This window comes from Oncorhynchus masou, chromosome 21, assembly GCF_036934945.1.
Source record: "Oncorhynchus masou masou isolate Uvic2021 chromosome 21, UVic_Omas_1.1, whole genome shotgun sequence".
In the NCBI taxonomy this organism is placed as follows: domain Eukaryota; kingdom Metazoa; phylum Chordata; class Actinopteri; order Salmoniformes; family Salmonidae; genus Oncorhynchus; species Oncorhynchus masou.
In genome coordinates this window covers 3,485,026-3,501,494 of record NC_088232.1, presented here as the reverse complement: position 1 = coordinate 3,501,494, position 16,469 = coordinate 3,485,026, and the positions used below count along the sequence as shown (strand labels likewise).

The 16,469-nt window shown below is 43.1% G+C and overlaps 1 protein-coding gene across 1 annotated transcript; it reads right to left on the bottom strand.

The window, feature by feature from the left end:
* Nucleotides 1–565: 565 nt before the first annotated feature.
* Nucleotides 566–16,458, bottom strand: LOC135507592 (centrosomal protein of 44 kDa-like). The gene is made up of 11 exons (XM_064927132.1): nt 15,922–16,458; nt 15,576–15,674; nt 11,600–11,747; nt 8,402–8,548; nt 8,104–8,199; nt 7,746–7,904; nt 7,409–7,624; nt 7,071–7,137; nt 6,817–6,935; nt 812–849; nt 566–685 (listed from the first exon to the last, which is right to left on the bottom strand). Exons 2-11 carry the CDS (start codon nt 15,665–15,667, stop codon nt 637–639), a joined length of 1,131 nt encoding a protein of 376 aa, XP_064783204.1. The 5' UTR covers nt 15,668–15,674; nt 15,922–16,458; the 3' UTR covers nt 566–636.
* Between the last annotated feature and the right edge of the window lie 11 nt (nt 16,459–16,469).

Sequence of the window (16,469 nt, the reverse complement as noted above, 5' to 3'; positions counted from 1 at the left end):
GTAACTCTGGGTCTTCCTTTCCTGTGGTGGTCCTCATGAGAGCCAGTTTCATTGTAGCGCTTGATGGTTTTTACGACTGCACTTTTCCAGATTAAGACATGAAGGTCAGTCAAAGTAATGATGGACTGTCATTTCTCCTTGCTTATTTGAGCGGTTCTTGCCATAATATGGACTTGGCCTTTTATCAAATAGGGTTATCTTCTGTATACCACCCCTACCTTGTCACAACACAACTGATTGGCTCAAACGCAGTATTAAGGAAAGAAATTTCACAAGAACTTAACAAGGTACACCTGTTAATTGAAATGCATTCCAGGTGACGACCTCATGAAGCTGGTTGGGATAAAGCCAGGGTGGCTACTTTGAATCTAAAATATTTTGATTTGTTGAACACTTTTTTGGTTACTACATGATTCCATGTGTTATTTCATAGTCTTGATGTCTTCACTATTATTCTACAATGTAGAAAATAGTCAAAACTAAGAAAAACCCTTTAATGAGTATGTGTCCAACCTTTTGACTGGTACTCTATATAATGGATTGTGAACACAAGTCGATATTTTTCCATGATTCCTTTATTCATCACTCGCATACTAATCCAGAGATCAATTACAAAAATACATATTAAGTCTGAATTTACATTGAGGGTTCTATACTTCTTAAAAGGCTGGAAGTGTCTTTCATCCTAAAACAAAGGAGAAGAACAAAACGTAATGAAGTTAAACATAAATGCAGTATTATTTTATATACAGTAGATGGTGTATTGGCCTTGGTTAACAGAGGGAGCACAACATAGATCTACATTACTTACATGTTGGCTATCCTTTCCAATCTCTCTTTCATATTCTCCTATAGAAAATGAGTCAAGAATGAATGAAAAACAAAGGGATTGATTTAATCCGTATTGTGGAAGATCCACGTAAAAATTCTAAGGTCATTTCGGCACATGCAGAGTTTACCATGAACGAAGTCTCCTCAAACATTGCATTTAAAATTTCAATCGACCTCTAAGGTGGATCTTTCACGATGCTACTGATTGAATCCAGCCCTAATATAAAAATACACTGCTCAAAAAAAATAAAGGGAACACTAAAATAACACATCCTAGATCTGAATGAATGGAATATTCATATTAAATACTTTTTTCTTTACATAGTTGAATGTGCTGAAAACAAAATCACACAAAAATTATCAATGGAAATCAAATTTATCAACCCATGGAGGTCTGGATTTGGAGTCACACTCAAAATGAAAGTGGAAAACCACATTACAGGCTCAAATCAAATCAAATTTTATTTGTCACATACACATGGTTAGCAGATGTTAATGCGAGTGTAGCGAAATGCTTGTGCTTCTAGTTCCGACAATGCAGTAATAACCAACAAGTAATCTAACTAACAATTCCTAACTACTGTCTCATACACAGTGTAAGGGGATAAAGAATATGTACATAAGGATATATGAATGAGTGATGGTACAGAGCAGCATAGGTAAGATACAGTAGATGGTATCGAGTACAGTATATACATATGAGATGAGTATGTAGACAAAGTGGCATGGTTAAAGTGGCTAGTGATACATGTTTTACATAAGGATGCAGTCGATGATATAGAGTACAGTATATACGTATGCATATGAGATGAATAATGTAGGGTAAGTAACATTATATAAGGTAGCATTGTTTAAAGTGGCTAGTGATATATTTACATCATTTCCCATCAATTCCCATTATTAAAGTGGCTGGAGTTGAGTCAGTGTCAGTGTGTTGGCAGCAGCCACTCAATGTTAGTGGTGGCTGTTTAACAGTCTGATGGCCTTGAGATAGAAGCTGTTTTTCAGTCTCTCGGTTCCAGCTTTGATGCACCTGTACTGACCTCGCCTTCTGGATGATAGCGGGTGAACAGGCAGTGGCTCAGGTGGTTGATGTCCTTGATGATCTTTATGGCCTTCCTGTAACATCGGGTGGTGTAGGTGTCCTGGAGGGCAGGTAGTTTGCCCCCGGTGATGCGTTGTGCAGACCTCACTACCCTCTGGAGAGCCTTACGGTTGAGGGCGGAGCAGTTGCCGTACCAGGCGGTGATACAGTCCGCCAGGATGCTCTCGATTGTGCATCTGTAGAAGTTTGTGAGTGCTTTTGGTGACAAGCCGAATTTCTTCAGCCTCCTGAGGTAGAAGAGGCGCTGCTGCGCCTTCTTCACGATGCTGTCTGTGTGAGTGGACCAATTCAGTTTGTCTGTGATGTGTATGCCGATGAACTTAAAACTTACTACCCTCTCCACTACTGTTCCATCGATGTGGATAGGGGGGTGTTCCCTCTGCTGTTTCCTGAAGTCCACAATCATCTCCTTAGTTTTGTTGACGTTGAGTGTGAGGTTATTTTCCTGACGCCACACTCCGAGGGCCCTCACCTCCTCCCTGTAGGCCGTCTCGTCGTTGTTGGTAATCAAGCCTACCACTGTTGTGTCGTCCGCAAACTTGATGATTGAGTTGGAGGCGTGCGTGGCCACGCAGTCGTGGGTGAACAGGGAGTACAGGAGAGGGCTCAGAACGCACCCTTGTGGGGCCCCAGTGTTGAGGATCAGCGGAGAGGAGATGTTGTTACCTACCCTCACCACCTGGGGCGGCCCGTCAGGAAGTCCAGTACCCAGTTGCACAGGGCGGGGTCGAGACCCAGGGTCTCGAGCTTGATGACGAGCTTGGAGGGTACTATGGTGTTGAATGCCGAGCTGTAGTCGATGAACAGCATTCTCACATTGGTATTCCTCTTGTCCAGATGGGTTAGGGCAGTGTGCAGTGTGGTTGAGATTGCATCGTCTGTGGACCTATTTGGGCGGTAAGCAAATTGGAGTGGGTCTAGGGTGTCAGGTAGGGTGGAGATGATATGGTCCTTGACTAGTCTCTCAAAGCACTTCATGATGACGGAAGTGAGTGCTACGGGGCGGTAGTCGTTTAGCTCAGTTACCTTAGCTTTCTTGGGAACAGGAACAATGGTGGCCCTCTTGACGCATGTGGGAACAGCAGACTGGTATAGGGATTGATTGAATATGTCCGTAAACACACCGGCCAGCTGGTCTGTGCATGCTCTGAGGGCGCGGCTGGGGATGCCGTCTGGGCCTGCAGCCTTGCGAGGGTTAACACGTTTAAATGTCTTACTCACCTCGGCTGCAGTGAAGGAAAGACCGCATGTTTTCGTTGCAGGCCGTGTCAGTGGCACTGTATTGTCCTCAAAGCGGGCAAAAAAGTCTGGGAGCAAGACATCCTGGTCCGTGACTGGATTTCTTCCTGTAGTCCGTGATTGACTGTAGACCCTGCCACATGCCTCGTGTCTGAGCCGTTGAATTGAGATTATACTTTGTCTCTGTACTGACGCTTAGCTTGTTTGATAGCCTTGCGGAGGGAATAGCTGCACTGTTTGTATTCGGTCATGTTACCAAACACCTTGCCCTGATTAAAAGCAGTGGTTCGCGCTTTCAGTTTCACGCGAATGCTGCCATCAATCCACGGTTTCTGGTTAGGGAATGTTTTAATCGTTGCTATGGGAACGACATCTTCAACGCACGTTCTAATGAACTCGCACACCGAATCAGCGTATTCGTCAATGTTGTTATCTGACGCAATACGAAACATGTCCCAGTCCACGTGATGGAAGCAGTCTTGGAGTGTGGAGTCAGCTTGGTCGGACCAGCGTTGGACAGACCTCAGCGTGGGAGCCTCTAGTTTTAGTTTCTGTCTGTAGGTAGGGATCAGCAAAATGGAGTCGTGGTCAGCTTTTCCGAAAGGGGGGCGGGGCAGGGCCTTATATGCGTTGCAGAAGTTGGAGTAACAATGATCCAAGGTTTTTCCACCCCTGGTTGCGCAATCGATATGCTGGTAAAATTTAGGGAGTCTTGTTTTCAGATTAGCCTTGTTAAAATCCCCAGCAACAATGAATGCAGCCTCCGGATAAATGGTTTCCAGTTTGCAAAGAGTTAAATAAAGTTTGTTCAGAGCCATCGATGTGTCTGCTTGGGGGGGGGATATATACGGCTGTGATTATAATCGAAGAGAATTCTCTTGGTAGATAATGCGGTCTACATTTGATTGTGAGGAATTCTAAATCAGGTGAACAGAAGGATTTGAGTTCCTGTATGTTTCTTTCATCACACCATGTCTCGTTAGCCATAAGGCATACGCCCCCGCCGATCTGATCCAACTTTGATGTAATGTCCTTAAAACAAGTCAAAATGAGGCTCAGTAGTGTGTGTGGCCTCCACATGCCTGTATGACCTCCCTACAATGCCTGGGCATGCACCTGATGATGTGGCGGATGGTCTCCTGAGGGATCTCCTCCCAGACCTGGACTAAAGCATCCGCCAACTCCTGGACAGTCTGTGGTGCAACGTGGCGTTGGTGGATGGAGCGAGACATGATGTCCCAGATGTACTCAATTGGATTCAGGTCTGGGGAATGGGCGGGCCAGTCCATAGCATCAATGCCTTCCTCTTGCAGGAACTGCTGACACACTCCAGCCACATGATGTCTAGCATTGTCTTGCATTAGGAGGAACCCTAACCTGTTTGAGCAGACACATGCACATTTGTGGCCTGCTGGAAGTCATTTTGCAGGGCTCTGGCAATGCTCCTCCTTGCACAAAGTCGAAGGTAGCGGTCCTGCTGCTGGGTTGTTGCCCTCCTACGGCCTCCTCCAAGTCTCCTGATGTACTAGCCTGTCTTCTGGTAGCGCCTCCATGCTCTGGACACTACGCTGACAGACACAGCAAACCTTCTTGCCACAGCTCGCATTGATGTGCCATCCTGGATGAGCTGTACTACCTGAGCCACTTGTGTGGGTTGTAGACTCCGTCTCATGCTACCACTAGAGTGAAAGCACCGCCAGCATTCAAAAGTGACCAAAACATCTGCCAGGAAGCATAGGAACTGAGAAGTGGTCTGTGGTCACCACCAGCAGAACCACTCCTTTATTGGGGGTGTCTTGCTAATTGCCTATAATTTCCACCTGTCTATTCCATTTGCACAACAGCATGTGAAATTTATTGTCAATCAGTGTTGCTTCCTCAGTAGACAGTTTGATTTCACAGAAGTGTGATTGACTTGGAGTTACATTGTGTTGTTTAAGTGTTCCCTTTATTTTTTTGAGCAGTATATATATGTATATATACAGTGCCTTGCGAAAGTATTCGGCCCCCTTGAACTTTGCGACCTTTTGCCACATTTCAGGCTTCAAACAAAGATATAAAACTGTATTTTTTTGTGAAGAATCAACAAGTGGGACACAATCATGAAGTGGAACGACATTTATTGGATATTTCAAACTTTTTTAACAAATCAAAAATTGGGCATGCAAAATTATTCAGCCCCTTTACTTTCAGTGCAGCAAACTCTCTCCAGAAGTTCAGTGAGGATCTCTGAATGATCCAATGTTGACCTAAATGACTAATGATGATAAATACAATCCACATGTGTGTAATCAAGTTTCTGTATAAATGCACCTGCACTGTGATAGTCTCAGAGGTCCGTTAAAAGCGCAGAGAGCATCATGAAGAACAAGGAACACACCAGGCAGGTCCGAGATACTGTTGTGAAGAAGTTTAAAGCCGGATTTGGATACAAAAAGATTTCCCAAGCTTTAAACATCCCAAGGAGCACTGTGCAAGCGATAATATTGAAATGGAAGGAGTATCAGACCACTGCAAATCTACCAAGACCTGGCCGTCCCTCTAAACTTTCAGCTCATACAAGGAGAAGACTGATCAGAGATGCAGCCAAGAGGCCCATGATCACTCTGGATGAACTGCAGAGATCTACAGCTGAGGTGGGAGACTCTGTCCATAGGACAACAATCAGTCGTATATTGCACAAATCTGGCCTTTATGGAAGAGTGGCAAGAAGAAAGCCATTTCTTAAAGATATCCATAAAAAGTGCCGTTTAAAGTTTGCCACAAGCCACCTGGGAGACACACCAAACATGTGGAAGAAGGTGCTCTGGTCAGATGAAACCAAAATTGAACTTTTTGGCAACAATGCAAAACGTTATGTTTGGCGTAAAAGCAACACAGCGCATCACCCTGAACACACCATTCCCACTGTCAAACATGGTGGTGGCAGCATCATGGTTTGGGCCTGCTTTTCTTCAGCAGGGACAGGGAAGATGGTTAAAATTGATGGGAAGATGGATGGAGCCAAATACAGGACCATTCTGGAAGAAAACCTGATGGAGTCTGCAAAAGACCTGAGACAGGGACAGAGATTTGTCTTCCAACAAGACAATGATCCAAAACATAAAGCAAAATCTACAATGGAATTGTTCAAAAATAAACATATCCAGGTGTTAGAATGGCCAAGTCAAAGTCCAGACCTGAATCCAATCGAGAATCTGTGGAAAGAACTGGAAAACTGCTGTTCACAAATGCTCTCCATCCAACCTCACTGAGCTCGAGCTGTTTTGCAAGGAGGAATGGGAAAAAATTTCAGTCTCTCGATGTGCAAAACTGATAGACATACCCCAAGCGACTTACAGCTGCAGTCGCAGCAAAAGGTGGCGCTACAAAGTATTAACTTAAGGGGGCTGAATCATTTTGCACGCCCAATTTTTAGTTTTTGATTTGTTAATTTCTTTTGAAATATCCAATAAATGTCGTTCCACTTCATGATTGTGTCCCACTTGTTGATTCTTCACAAAAAAATACAGTTTTATATCTTTATGTTTGAAGCCTGAAATGTGGCAAAAGGTCGCAAAGTTCAAGGGGGCCGAATACTTTCGCAAGGCACTGATATAGATATAGATATATACACACACACTTGTAATATCTGCCATTACCTCTGGGGGTGCCGTTGTCACACAGGGGGTGATGGGATAGCTTGCGGAAGTGGTGGAGGACTGAGGACGCTCACAGCCAGAGTTGTGTAGGAGGCTCTCTGGAAGACTGGGTCTTGACTCTGTAAGGGTATGTGAGCATCAGTTGAACTTCTATCACACTGGGAATTTGATCTTTCTATTACTGTATTTCAGTTGTTGTATACGATGGCCTCATAAATATCTAAGATACTTTTATTGTCAAAATCAGTTCTAACCCGTGACTTCTGTAGCATTATCCGCCACGTGATGACTCCAACCTCCATTGATAAGTGACGATGACTCCTAGAGGGGAAAAAAACAACCTTGAAAGCTGTACATTTTTCCATCTTTAATCAGCAAACAGAGATACAGTAGACATTCTGGAATGGACTGACATCATTAGTTCAACATCTGCTTCTACTTGTCATTGGATAGAGGTAGGGAGAGTTCTCTAGAAGAGTCTCCAGATCGGACAGATGTGGTGTAGAGATCCCTTCCTACCTGGGCCTTGGCTGACACACAGTATCCAAGAATCAATTTGCAGTGGATAGGGACACACACACAAAGAGCCTACCTGGGCCGTGGCTGTGGAGAGGGTCAGTTTGGTCTCCAGCAGTAGCACTCTGCTCTCCAGGTTCTCCCACTGGTGCTTGTCTATAGTGATCCTCCCGGCCGAGGCCTTCTCTAGAAGCTCCAGCCTCTGCTCCAGGGCCGAGAGCCCCCCCAGTCGGGTCTGGACCTGCAACAGCTGGGCCTCCAGCACTGCCAGCCTCCCCTCCACCACCAGGTCCTGGAAGGGTGGTCACAATCCAGTCTGTGTGTGTGTGTGTCACTTTAGTGATGTGTGTTACAGAGAGAAAGGCTGTGTGTGTGTCTGTGCTTATATTGTGGAGAAGTATGCTGGTACTCACTGTTTGAGGGACTGTAGGTGCTTGGTTCTGGACCTCCTCCAGTCCCAGCCCCTCCTCCTCCTCCTCTTCCTCAGACTCTTCAATATCTGAGGTTCTACGAGAGGAGAGCCAGGAGTCACCACCAATGTGTCTCTCCACTAGTGGCCTGCTTAGGGACAACTGTGGGAAAGAACCATCTCACCTCGTCATGTTAAGGCCGGGCCATGTACTCATGCAGCGTCACAATGGTCTATTTTATCATTTTAAAATGTTTTCTTTAACCTTTACTTAACTAGGCTAGCTCAGGCCTCTTTGATAAAGTGTAGAGAGCTGAACAGGTCTGTTGGTCTACACTGTCATGTCCTTGGCAAAGACTTACTTTGGTGGCCATGGGGTTCATTGTTTCAGCCTGAAATGGGAGAGCCTCACTTTTGGAGTCTGAACACAAGGCCTGAAAATGCGGCCTCGGCTTTGGCTGCAACACACACAGATGCAATACATGAACGTTTTCTTTTACCAGGTAGGCTACTGAGAACACATTCTCTACTACAATACAGACATGTTCTGATCAAGAGGGTGCAATAGTTAATTGAAACGTGAATACCGTATCATCATTATCATGTCGTTGATGACACGCTTTTCTCGAGGCTCGTCAAAGCTGAGGGAGACTGACTGACCTTGTTGCCTTTGCTGAGCTCTTTGTGTTTCTGCAGGGCGAAGGCGATGACATCACAGAGGATGCAGGTCTTTCTTTCTGCATAGCCAAACTGGAGGAACTGCTGCTTGGTCAGGACAGGTTTGTAGTGGAAGAGATCCCGCAGTACCTAGATGTGGGTGAACAATAGACAGTATGACACACACACACGGCTGAATTGTCCCTGCTGAAAAATTGTGTCAAATCTAAAATACACCATGTTTTCTTCATTCAAACAGTAAAAAATGCAAAGATCAAAACAATACTCATTGAATTGTCATTGAAGATCACATTGCAAAGTATCTGGTACAGGGGTTTTAACCTCATTTTACGCCGGGGGACACATTCGTTCTTCAAGAAGGTCCAGAGGGTCACACTGAAAATGTGTTCATTTCTTCACCATCAAAACGTGCAAAGAAATTGTCCTGTAATCCAATGCTTTTGCAATTTGATGCTACCTGACTGTCTAGGTTTCATTTGAATGATTATTAGTAAGCTGGACACAGTCAAGAAACAGTATAAATGTAGATCCATGATATTTTCTACACAGTTTCCAATTGTTTGTAATCACTTTAAATGTATAAGGAGTTTGTTTTCCCTTCCTAAATATGACGTGTATCCCTTGCCTCGATACACTTCATTCACACGAAAAGGGAATAATAGGAGCTGGAAAACATCACAAATCCAAACATTCTACTGATAATTGTAAAACTCACTATAGTTGACATGAGTTCAGGGAAAGATGGCAGTAGGTATGACAGGAGGTCACCCACTATAACGCAGAGCAAATGGCTTGTCTCCTTTCTGCATTTCTTCTGTATGAAATGCTGCTGGTGTCGGCCCAATCTGTCTCCCATATTTTTGTGTGTGTGTGTGTGTATGGAGCGGGTGTCAGTGTGTGTGTGTGTGCCAGCCAGGCGAAGCAGTGACTGGGCGCCAGCCATCGCACAGAGGGTCTCGCTCTTCCTTGTCCTTTTCGGTCTCCCTCTCCTCTCTCGCGAAAATGAACCGATGCTGTGAGAGGCAGATAGCTGGCCTGCGGCCTCAGCGCTCAGAGAACAGAAGAGGGGATTCTGATCCGAGATGAGAACTTGGACCAACATGGAGTTCCTGTGTTCACCGCAGGAATCAGGATTTCATGTAACACTTTATAAAACAATTGCTCAAGGACGCTGTGCTGCCGACCACTGGTTGCCAGCTGGAAGGAAACACCAGAGTGTTTTTAAATAAAGATGCTGCAGATCTGGGCCCGCTCAGTGAAAACCCTGCTATCAGAACCAGAAGGGTTAACAGAGGCTATACTACAGCCTCAACAAAAAGACTGGAAAACCCCTGATCCATTTACACAAGTCATTCCTTCCAAGTCCTCGGTTGGTTGTGATGAGAGAGGAGCTGTAATATTAGAACGTGAGATGAAGGAAATGGCTTAGCCTTGACCTGACCAAGCACAATATCATGAAAAAAGGAATTCCGACAGTGAAGGCCAATACCATTTCCCATAGATAAGAATTAATGGAATTCCTAGACTACTTTAAGACTGCATTCATGTCATTTGAGCACCACATGAATGAAAAGGAATCCCACATGCAGCCTACCTTTCACTTCTACAGGGGAAATCCTGCACTGTTTCAAAAGGACTTTATTGGTAGTGAGTGATGCAATGCCAATGTCTTCCATGTGTGTGTATTAGGGGGAGATATTGCGGTTCAGCTCAAGCTTGAAGGGGTTAAACCACAGCAGAGTGTCTGGGTAGACAGCCGTTGGCCTCAGGAGACCCCAAGGAATAAACTGAAGTCACAGTGTGCGAGTGCCTGTGAGGAAACAACTGGAAACACTTTGCCATTTTGAACCATTACGACGATAACTGTGATGTATGAGAGAGGGGATCTAGAGGGGAGTCCCTGCTATTGGGAGAAACTGTTCCGTGTTAGGGAGACGACACTGCATGGGGCCACATGGGGAGAGCGGTGGTGGGGAAAAGTAGGACCCAGGAAAGATCCCAGCACTCAGTGAATGAACAGAGCGTTAAATCATGGGGAGGGCATGAAGGAACGAGCCTGGGAGATACAGTCAACTGGGGAGTGATGCCAATGTGTTTCTCAAACGGGTAGGTCTAGGTCAGGATGTGGGATTGCTGCAGGGGGGGGCGGGGATACATTCAAAAACATGATTTCATCACAAAAGATGTTTGTTTAAAACACAGTGTTCTAGTATTACGCTCAGCGTCTTCTTCCTACCGTACTAATGGAGACCTATGGAGTAAAATCCCTCCACTGTGCGTGATGATCCTTAAATGCTAAGGCTATGTCACAGAAACATGTTAACCTACAGTACCAATCAAAAGTTTGGACACACCTAGTCATTCAAGGGTTTTTCTTAGTTTTTACTATTTTCCACAATGTAGAATAATAGTCAAGACATCAAAAACTATGAAATAACACATATGGAGTCATGTAGTAACCAATGTAGATTTAAAATTTGAAATTTTTCAAAGTAGCTACCCTGCCTTAATGACAGCTTTGCACACTCTTGGCATGCGTTTGAGCCAATCAGTAGTGTTGTGACAAGATAGGGTTGGTATACAGAAGATAACCCTATTTGATAAAAAGCCGAGTCCATATTATGGCAATAACAGCTCAAATAGGCAAAGAGAAATGACAGTCCATCATTACTTTAAGACATGAAGGTCAGTCAATCTGGAAAAATTGAAGAACTTTGAACGTTTCTTCAAGTGGAGTCGCAAAAACAATCAAGCACTATGATGAAACTGGCTCTCAGGAGGACCGACACAGGAAAGGAAGACCCAGAATTACCTCTGCTGCAGAGGATAAGTTCATTAGAGTTTACCAGCCGTGGGCCTCCCGAGTTGCGCAGTGGTTTAAGGCAGTGCATCGCAGTGCTAGCTATGCCACTAGAGATTCTGGGTTCGAGTCCAGGCTACTTTGAAGAATCTAAAATATAATTTGATTTGTTTAACACTCTTTTGGTTACTACATTATTCCATGTGTGTTATTTCATAGTTTGGATGTCTTCACTATTATTCTATATTGTGGAAAATAGTCCAAATAAAGAACACCCTTGAATGAGTATGTGTCCAAACTTTTGACAGGTACTGTACATGATTACCCTTAATATATAAAAAATGTTTAAAGAACACAATAGAATCAATGTGTGGATTTACCTTGTAGATGCATTCGATAAAACGTAGGTCGTTCTTCCCAGTGAGTTCCACTCCGAAGCGCACCAGGTGTTCAGCAAGGTGTGGTGAATAGGAGATGAATGCATAACTCACTATGGGGAGAAAGGCAGAAGGATCCCCTTTGGCCAAGCTGTAGAGATAGAGCATAGATTGTGTTTTACAATGTGTACTACTGTTTTCATATGTATTAGTATCATTTAGGCTTAAAAATATACGACAATAATGCTTTGTTCAGACAGGTAGACCAATTTTCCAACAAAAGAAAATAGGCTTTTGACCAATCAGATCAGCTCTGATAAAGATCTGATGTGATTGGTCAAGACCAATTAGTGGAAAAAAATATGAGAATTGAGCTGCCTGTCTAAACTCAGCCCAACACACATTTTGATATCAATGGAACCCAAACGAGTTCGATAAAAAAAAATGTTTTAAAAGGCCAACCTTTGTCTCCTGATTTAAATTGTCTCACATCCACAGAAAATTGTATTTGAGCCACATAATTTTTAAAATTGCCCACAAGCATATTGTGTTTGATGCTCTTCACTTCAAAATGAATCACTGCTTCCCTGCTCATCAGGTGTGCAGACTGGGGGTCCTCGTCAGAGGGGGACCCACGGCTGGTTAATGTAAAGCATGTTTACAAACCGAGTTATCGTCGAGCAGGGCTCCGTACAACCCCCTCTGCCGCCTGTCGGAGACTTCAAAACAAACCCAGACCATGAACTGTACCCGTGACTACAGCCCCAATCTGGATGTTTATAGGACTACATATGTTTAGTCTGTCTTCCAGCCAAATCATTTAGTCTGTCACAAATAGCACCCTATATAGTGCACTTTTTTTCCCTTTTTTTATTTTATTTTTTAAACGGAGCCAATAGCACGCAAGAGTAGTACACTATCTGGGGAATAGGGTCCCATATGGGACACATTCAGTCTCGTTACCTTATCCTACACTACAGAGCAGGTTTGCCTATAGCACACAAGAACATCATACAGACTGTTGATAATATTCATTCTAGCTTAAATTGTCATTCTTAATTCATCACAAGTTCCATATGTCATCACACTTGCAATGTGTTGGCACTTTGAAGCCAAATACAGTGTAATGGGCAAAGGCCATAGAAATCCGTGACCCCACAACCTGGATAAAGACCCGGTCAGATATGCTCATCATAACAACGGGATCATCGGAAATTAGGCTCATGGTGGAACAAAATGTTAAATCATGAGAAATGCTACCATATACACACCTGCCTCTCCTTCAAGGTCTCGTCTGCCCAAAACATTATTAGATAATGCATGGATGGTTAATATTTAGAATATTTGTAGAATAATAGTGAAGAAATCAAAACTATGACATAACACATATGGAATCATGTAGTAACCAAAACAGTGTGAAACAAATCAAAATATTTCTTATATTTGAGATTCTTCAAAGTAGCCACCCTTTGCCTTGAGGACAGCTTTGCACACTCTTAGCATTCTCTCAACCAGCTTCACCTGAAATACATTTCCAACAGTCTTGAAGGAGTTCCCACATATGCTGAGCACTTGTTGGCTGCTTTTCCTTCACTCTGCGGTCCAACTCATCCCAAACCATCTCATTTGGGTTGAGGTCAGGTGATTGTGGAGGACAAGTCAACTGATGCAGTGTTCCATCACTCTACTTTGTCAAATAGCCCTTACACAGCCTGGAGGTGTTTTGGGTTATTGTCCTGTTGAAAACAAATGATAGTCCCACTAAGCCCAAACCAGATGGGATGTTGCATCATACTGATGGCAGAGTCTATGTACCCTGCCTGATGTCAACAGCACAGGCTGGTTGCAGTGGTGTACCGCCGTACAATCTGCAGCAACAGCATGACGCCATCGTAATGTGTAACGTTTCCGACTTGTAGAATCCATGCCCCGAAGAATTCAGTGTATTCTGGAGGCAAAAGGGGGTCCGACCCAGTACTAGACGGGTGTAGCTAAAACTGCCCGGTGAGTGAGTATGTACGGTGCCTTCGGAAAGTATTCAGACCCCTTGACTTTTTCCACATTGTTACGTTACAGCCTTATTCCAAAATGGATTAAATAAAACATTTTCTTCAGAAATCTACATACAATACCCCATAATGACAAAGAAAAATGTAGAAATGTTTGCGAATTTATTCAAAATAAATAACAGAAATACCTTATTTACATACTGTAAGTATTCAGACCCTTTGCTATGAGACTTGAAATTGAGCTCAGGTGCATCCTGTTTCCATCGATCATCCTTGATGATTCTACAACTTGATTGGAGTCCACCTGTGGTAAATTCAATTGATTGGACATGCTTTGGAAAGGCACACACCTGTCTATATACGGTCCCACAGTTGACAGTCCATGTCAGAGCAACAACGAAGCAATGAGGTCAAAGAGATTTTCCTTAGAAAGCCGAGACAGGATTGTGTCGAGGCACAGATCTGGAGAAGGGTACCAAAAAAATGTCTGCAGCATTTAAGGTCCACAAGAATACAATGGCCTCCATCATTCTTAAATTGATAAAGTTTGTAATCACCAAGACTCTTTCTAGAGCTGGCCGCCAAGCCAAACAGAGCAATCTGTGGAGAAGGGCCTTGGTTAGGGAGGTGACCAAGAACCCGATGGTCACTGACAGATGGGAGAACCTTCCAGAAGGACAACCATCTCTGCAGCACTCCACCAATCAAACATATTTCAGTTCCTTTTAACGGGGTATGTTAGTAGGTGCGTGGCGCACCAGTTTTTGTTAAGGACTGCAACACTGCTGACTGCAACACTGCTGGGTTTTTCACACTCAACAGTTTCCTGTTTGTATCAAGACAGGTCAACTTGAAAAAAAACTGTGGGAAGCATTGGAGTCAACATGGGCCAGCATCCCTGTGAAACACTTGACACCTTGTAGAGTCATGTCCCGATGAATTGAGGCTCTGAGGGCAACTCAGTATTAAGAAGGTGTTCTTAATGTTTGGTATAGTATTGGGACAGTGACACATTTGTTGTTGTTTTGGCACTGTACTCCAATACTTAGGATTTGACTAGGAAGTTATAAATGCAGACTTAGCTTTAATTTGAGGGTAATTTCATATAGACCCCCCATTTCAGGGGAACAAAAGTATTTTAGACAAATTAACTTGTGTGTATTAAAGTAGTCAAAAGTTTAGTATTTGATCCCATATTCCTAGCGTGCAATGATTACGTCAAGCTTGTGACTCTACAAACTTGTTGGATGCATTTGCTGTTTGTTTTGGTTGTGTTTCAGATTATTTTGTGCCCAATAGAAATTAATGGTAAATAATGTAGTGTGTCATTTGAGTAAATTTTACTGTAAGTAAGAATATAATATGCTTCTAAAAACACATACATTCATGTGGATGCTACAATGATTACAGATCGTCCTGAATGAATTGTAAATAATGATGAGTGACAAAGTTTCTCACAAATATCATCCCCCAAGACATACTAACCTCTCCCATTAGAATAACAGGGGAGATTAGCATTTTGGGGGTGTATGATATTTGTGCATCTAACTTTCTCACATCATTATTCACAATTCATTCAGATCTATCTAATAATGATAGCAAAAATGGAGGGCCTATGTACAAAAAGTGTGGTCATTTCTAAACTCAAATTAAAGCTGACAGTCTGCACTTTAAACTCCATCATTGTATAATTTCAAATCCATGTATGTATATGGGGATGTATATCTCCAACGGGGATGTATATCTCCAACGTAAGCAAGTAAAAGTGACACCAATGTTCATACAGCTCCTGCACTGCAACTAAGACTGAATAGTGGAGCCATCATGTGGCCATCAACTGAACCAACACAACACAGGTGCCGACAGATTGTATAAACTGGCTCCTTCTCTCAAAAAGTTTGGGAACGTGGCACAATTGTTTAGTTAGCACGGGCACACTTTTTTTTTTATCCATGACCTAGCTAACATACCCATTATAGTCGACCTCTCTTGGGTACTTCAATGCCCGTAGTTGAGAATCCAGCTTCCGAAGACATCCTTTCAAATCACCGGTTGACATCATTGCGGACCTTGAAGATGCAAATGACACAGGTAACGTTACCACAACAATTCTTCCATTAACTCTTTTACAACGAATGGATAAAACACAATCTAGCTAACTAACAAACAATGTAGCTATGTAACGTTACATGTTGGCTAGCTACCAACACAGCTTGCCAGCAAGTTACTTGCTATGTTATAGGCGAACGTTAAATTTTGTTGAGGTGACTCGTTGTTGCAGTTACTGAAACATACCACGCACAAAATATAAATTACCTTATATTTGAGTAGAAGTGCTAGCCAAATTGGCTAGCTAGCTGTGTATTTAGTTTGTTTTGCCCGGGTAAATAACATAATTGCCGCGATTGGTTGCCATGATAAGTGAATCAGAAAAACTAGAAGGAAGATTCATAAGAGCACATTCGTAGCTAGATGGCGGTAAAAGTTTTGTTTGTAGACTTCTGGTTTTAATGTCGATGGTAAACTGACGACGACTTATGAAACAAGCTGAACTAACTAAATCCATGTAAAAACGTCGTCTTTACTGTCTGTATTTGAAAGCAAAACAATTCTGGTTAGCTACCGTTAATGTGTTAGAAGAAACAAAGCAATGCACTGCAGATTTTTTTGTAAAAATAAAAGTCAAATGGTTTTCATTAGATTCGTTAGACTGCTCTGTGTAGGCCGACTTTTTTTACTAGAATAATAGTTTTTTAAACAAACAAAAAATGAAATATTGTAATGTATCAGCAGGAAGCAGGTCTCGTCCTTCGAGCCCCAGGTCCGGCGCGCTATCGACTGTGCCGCAAAAGCATGCTCTTGGG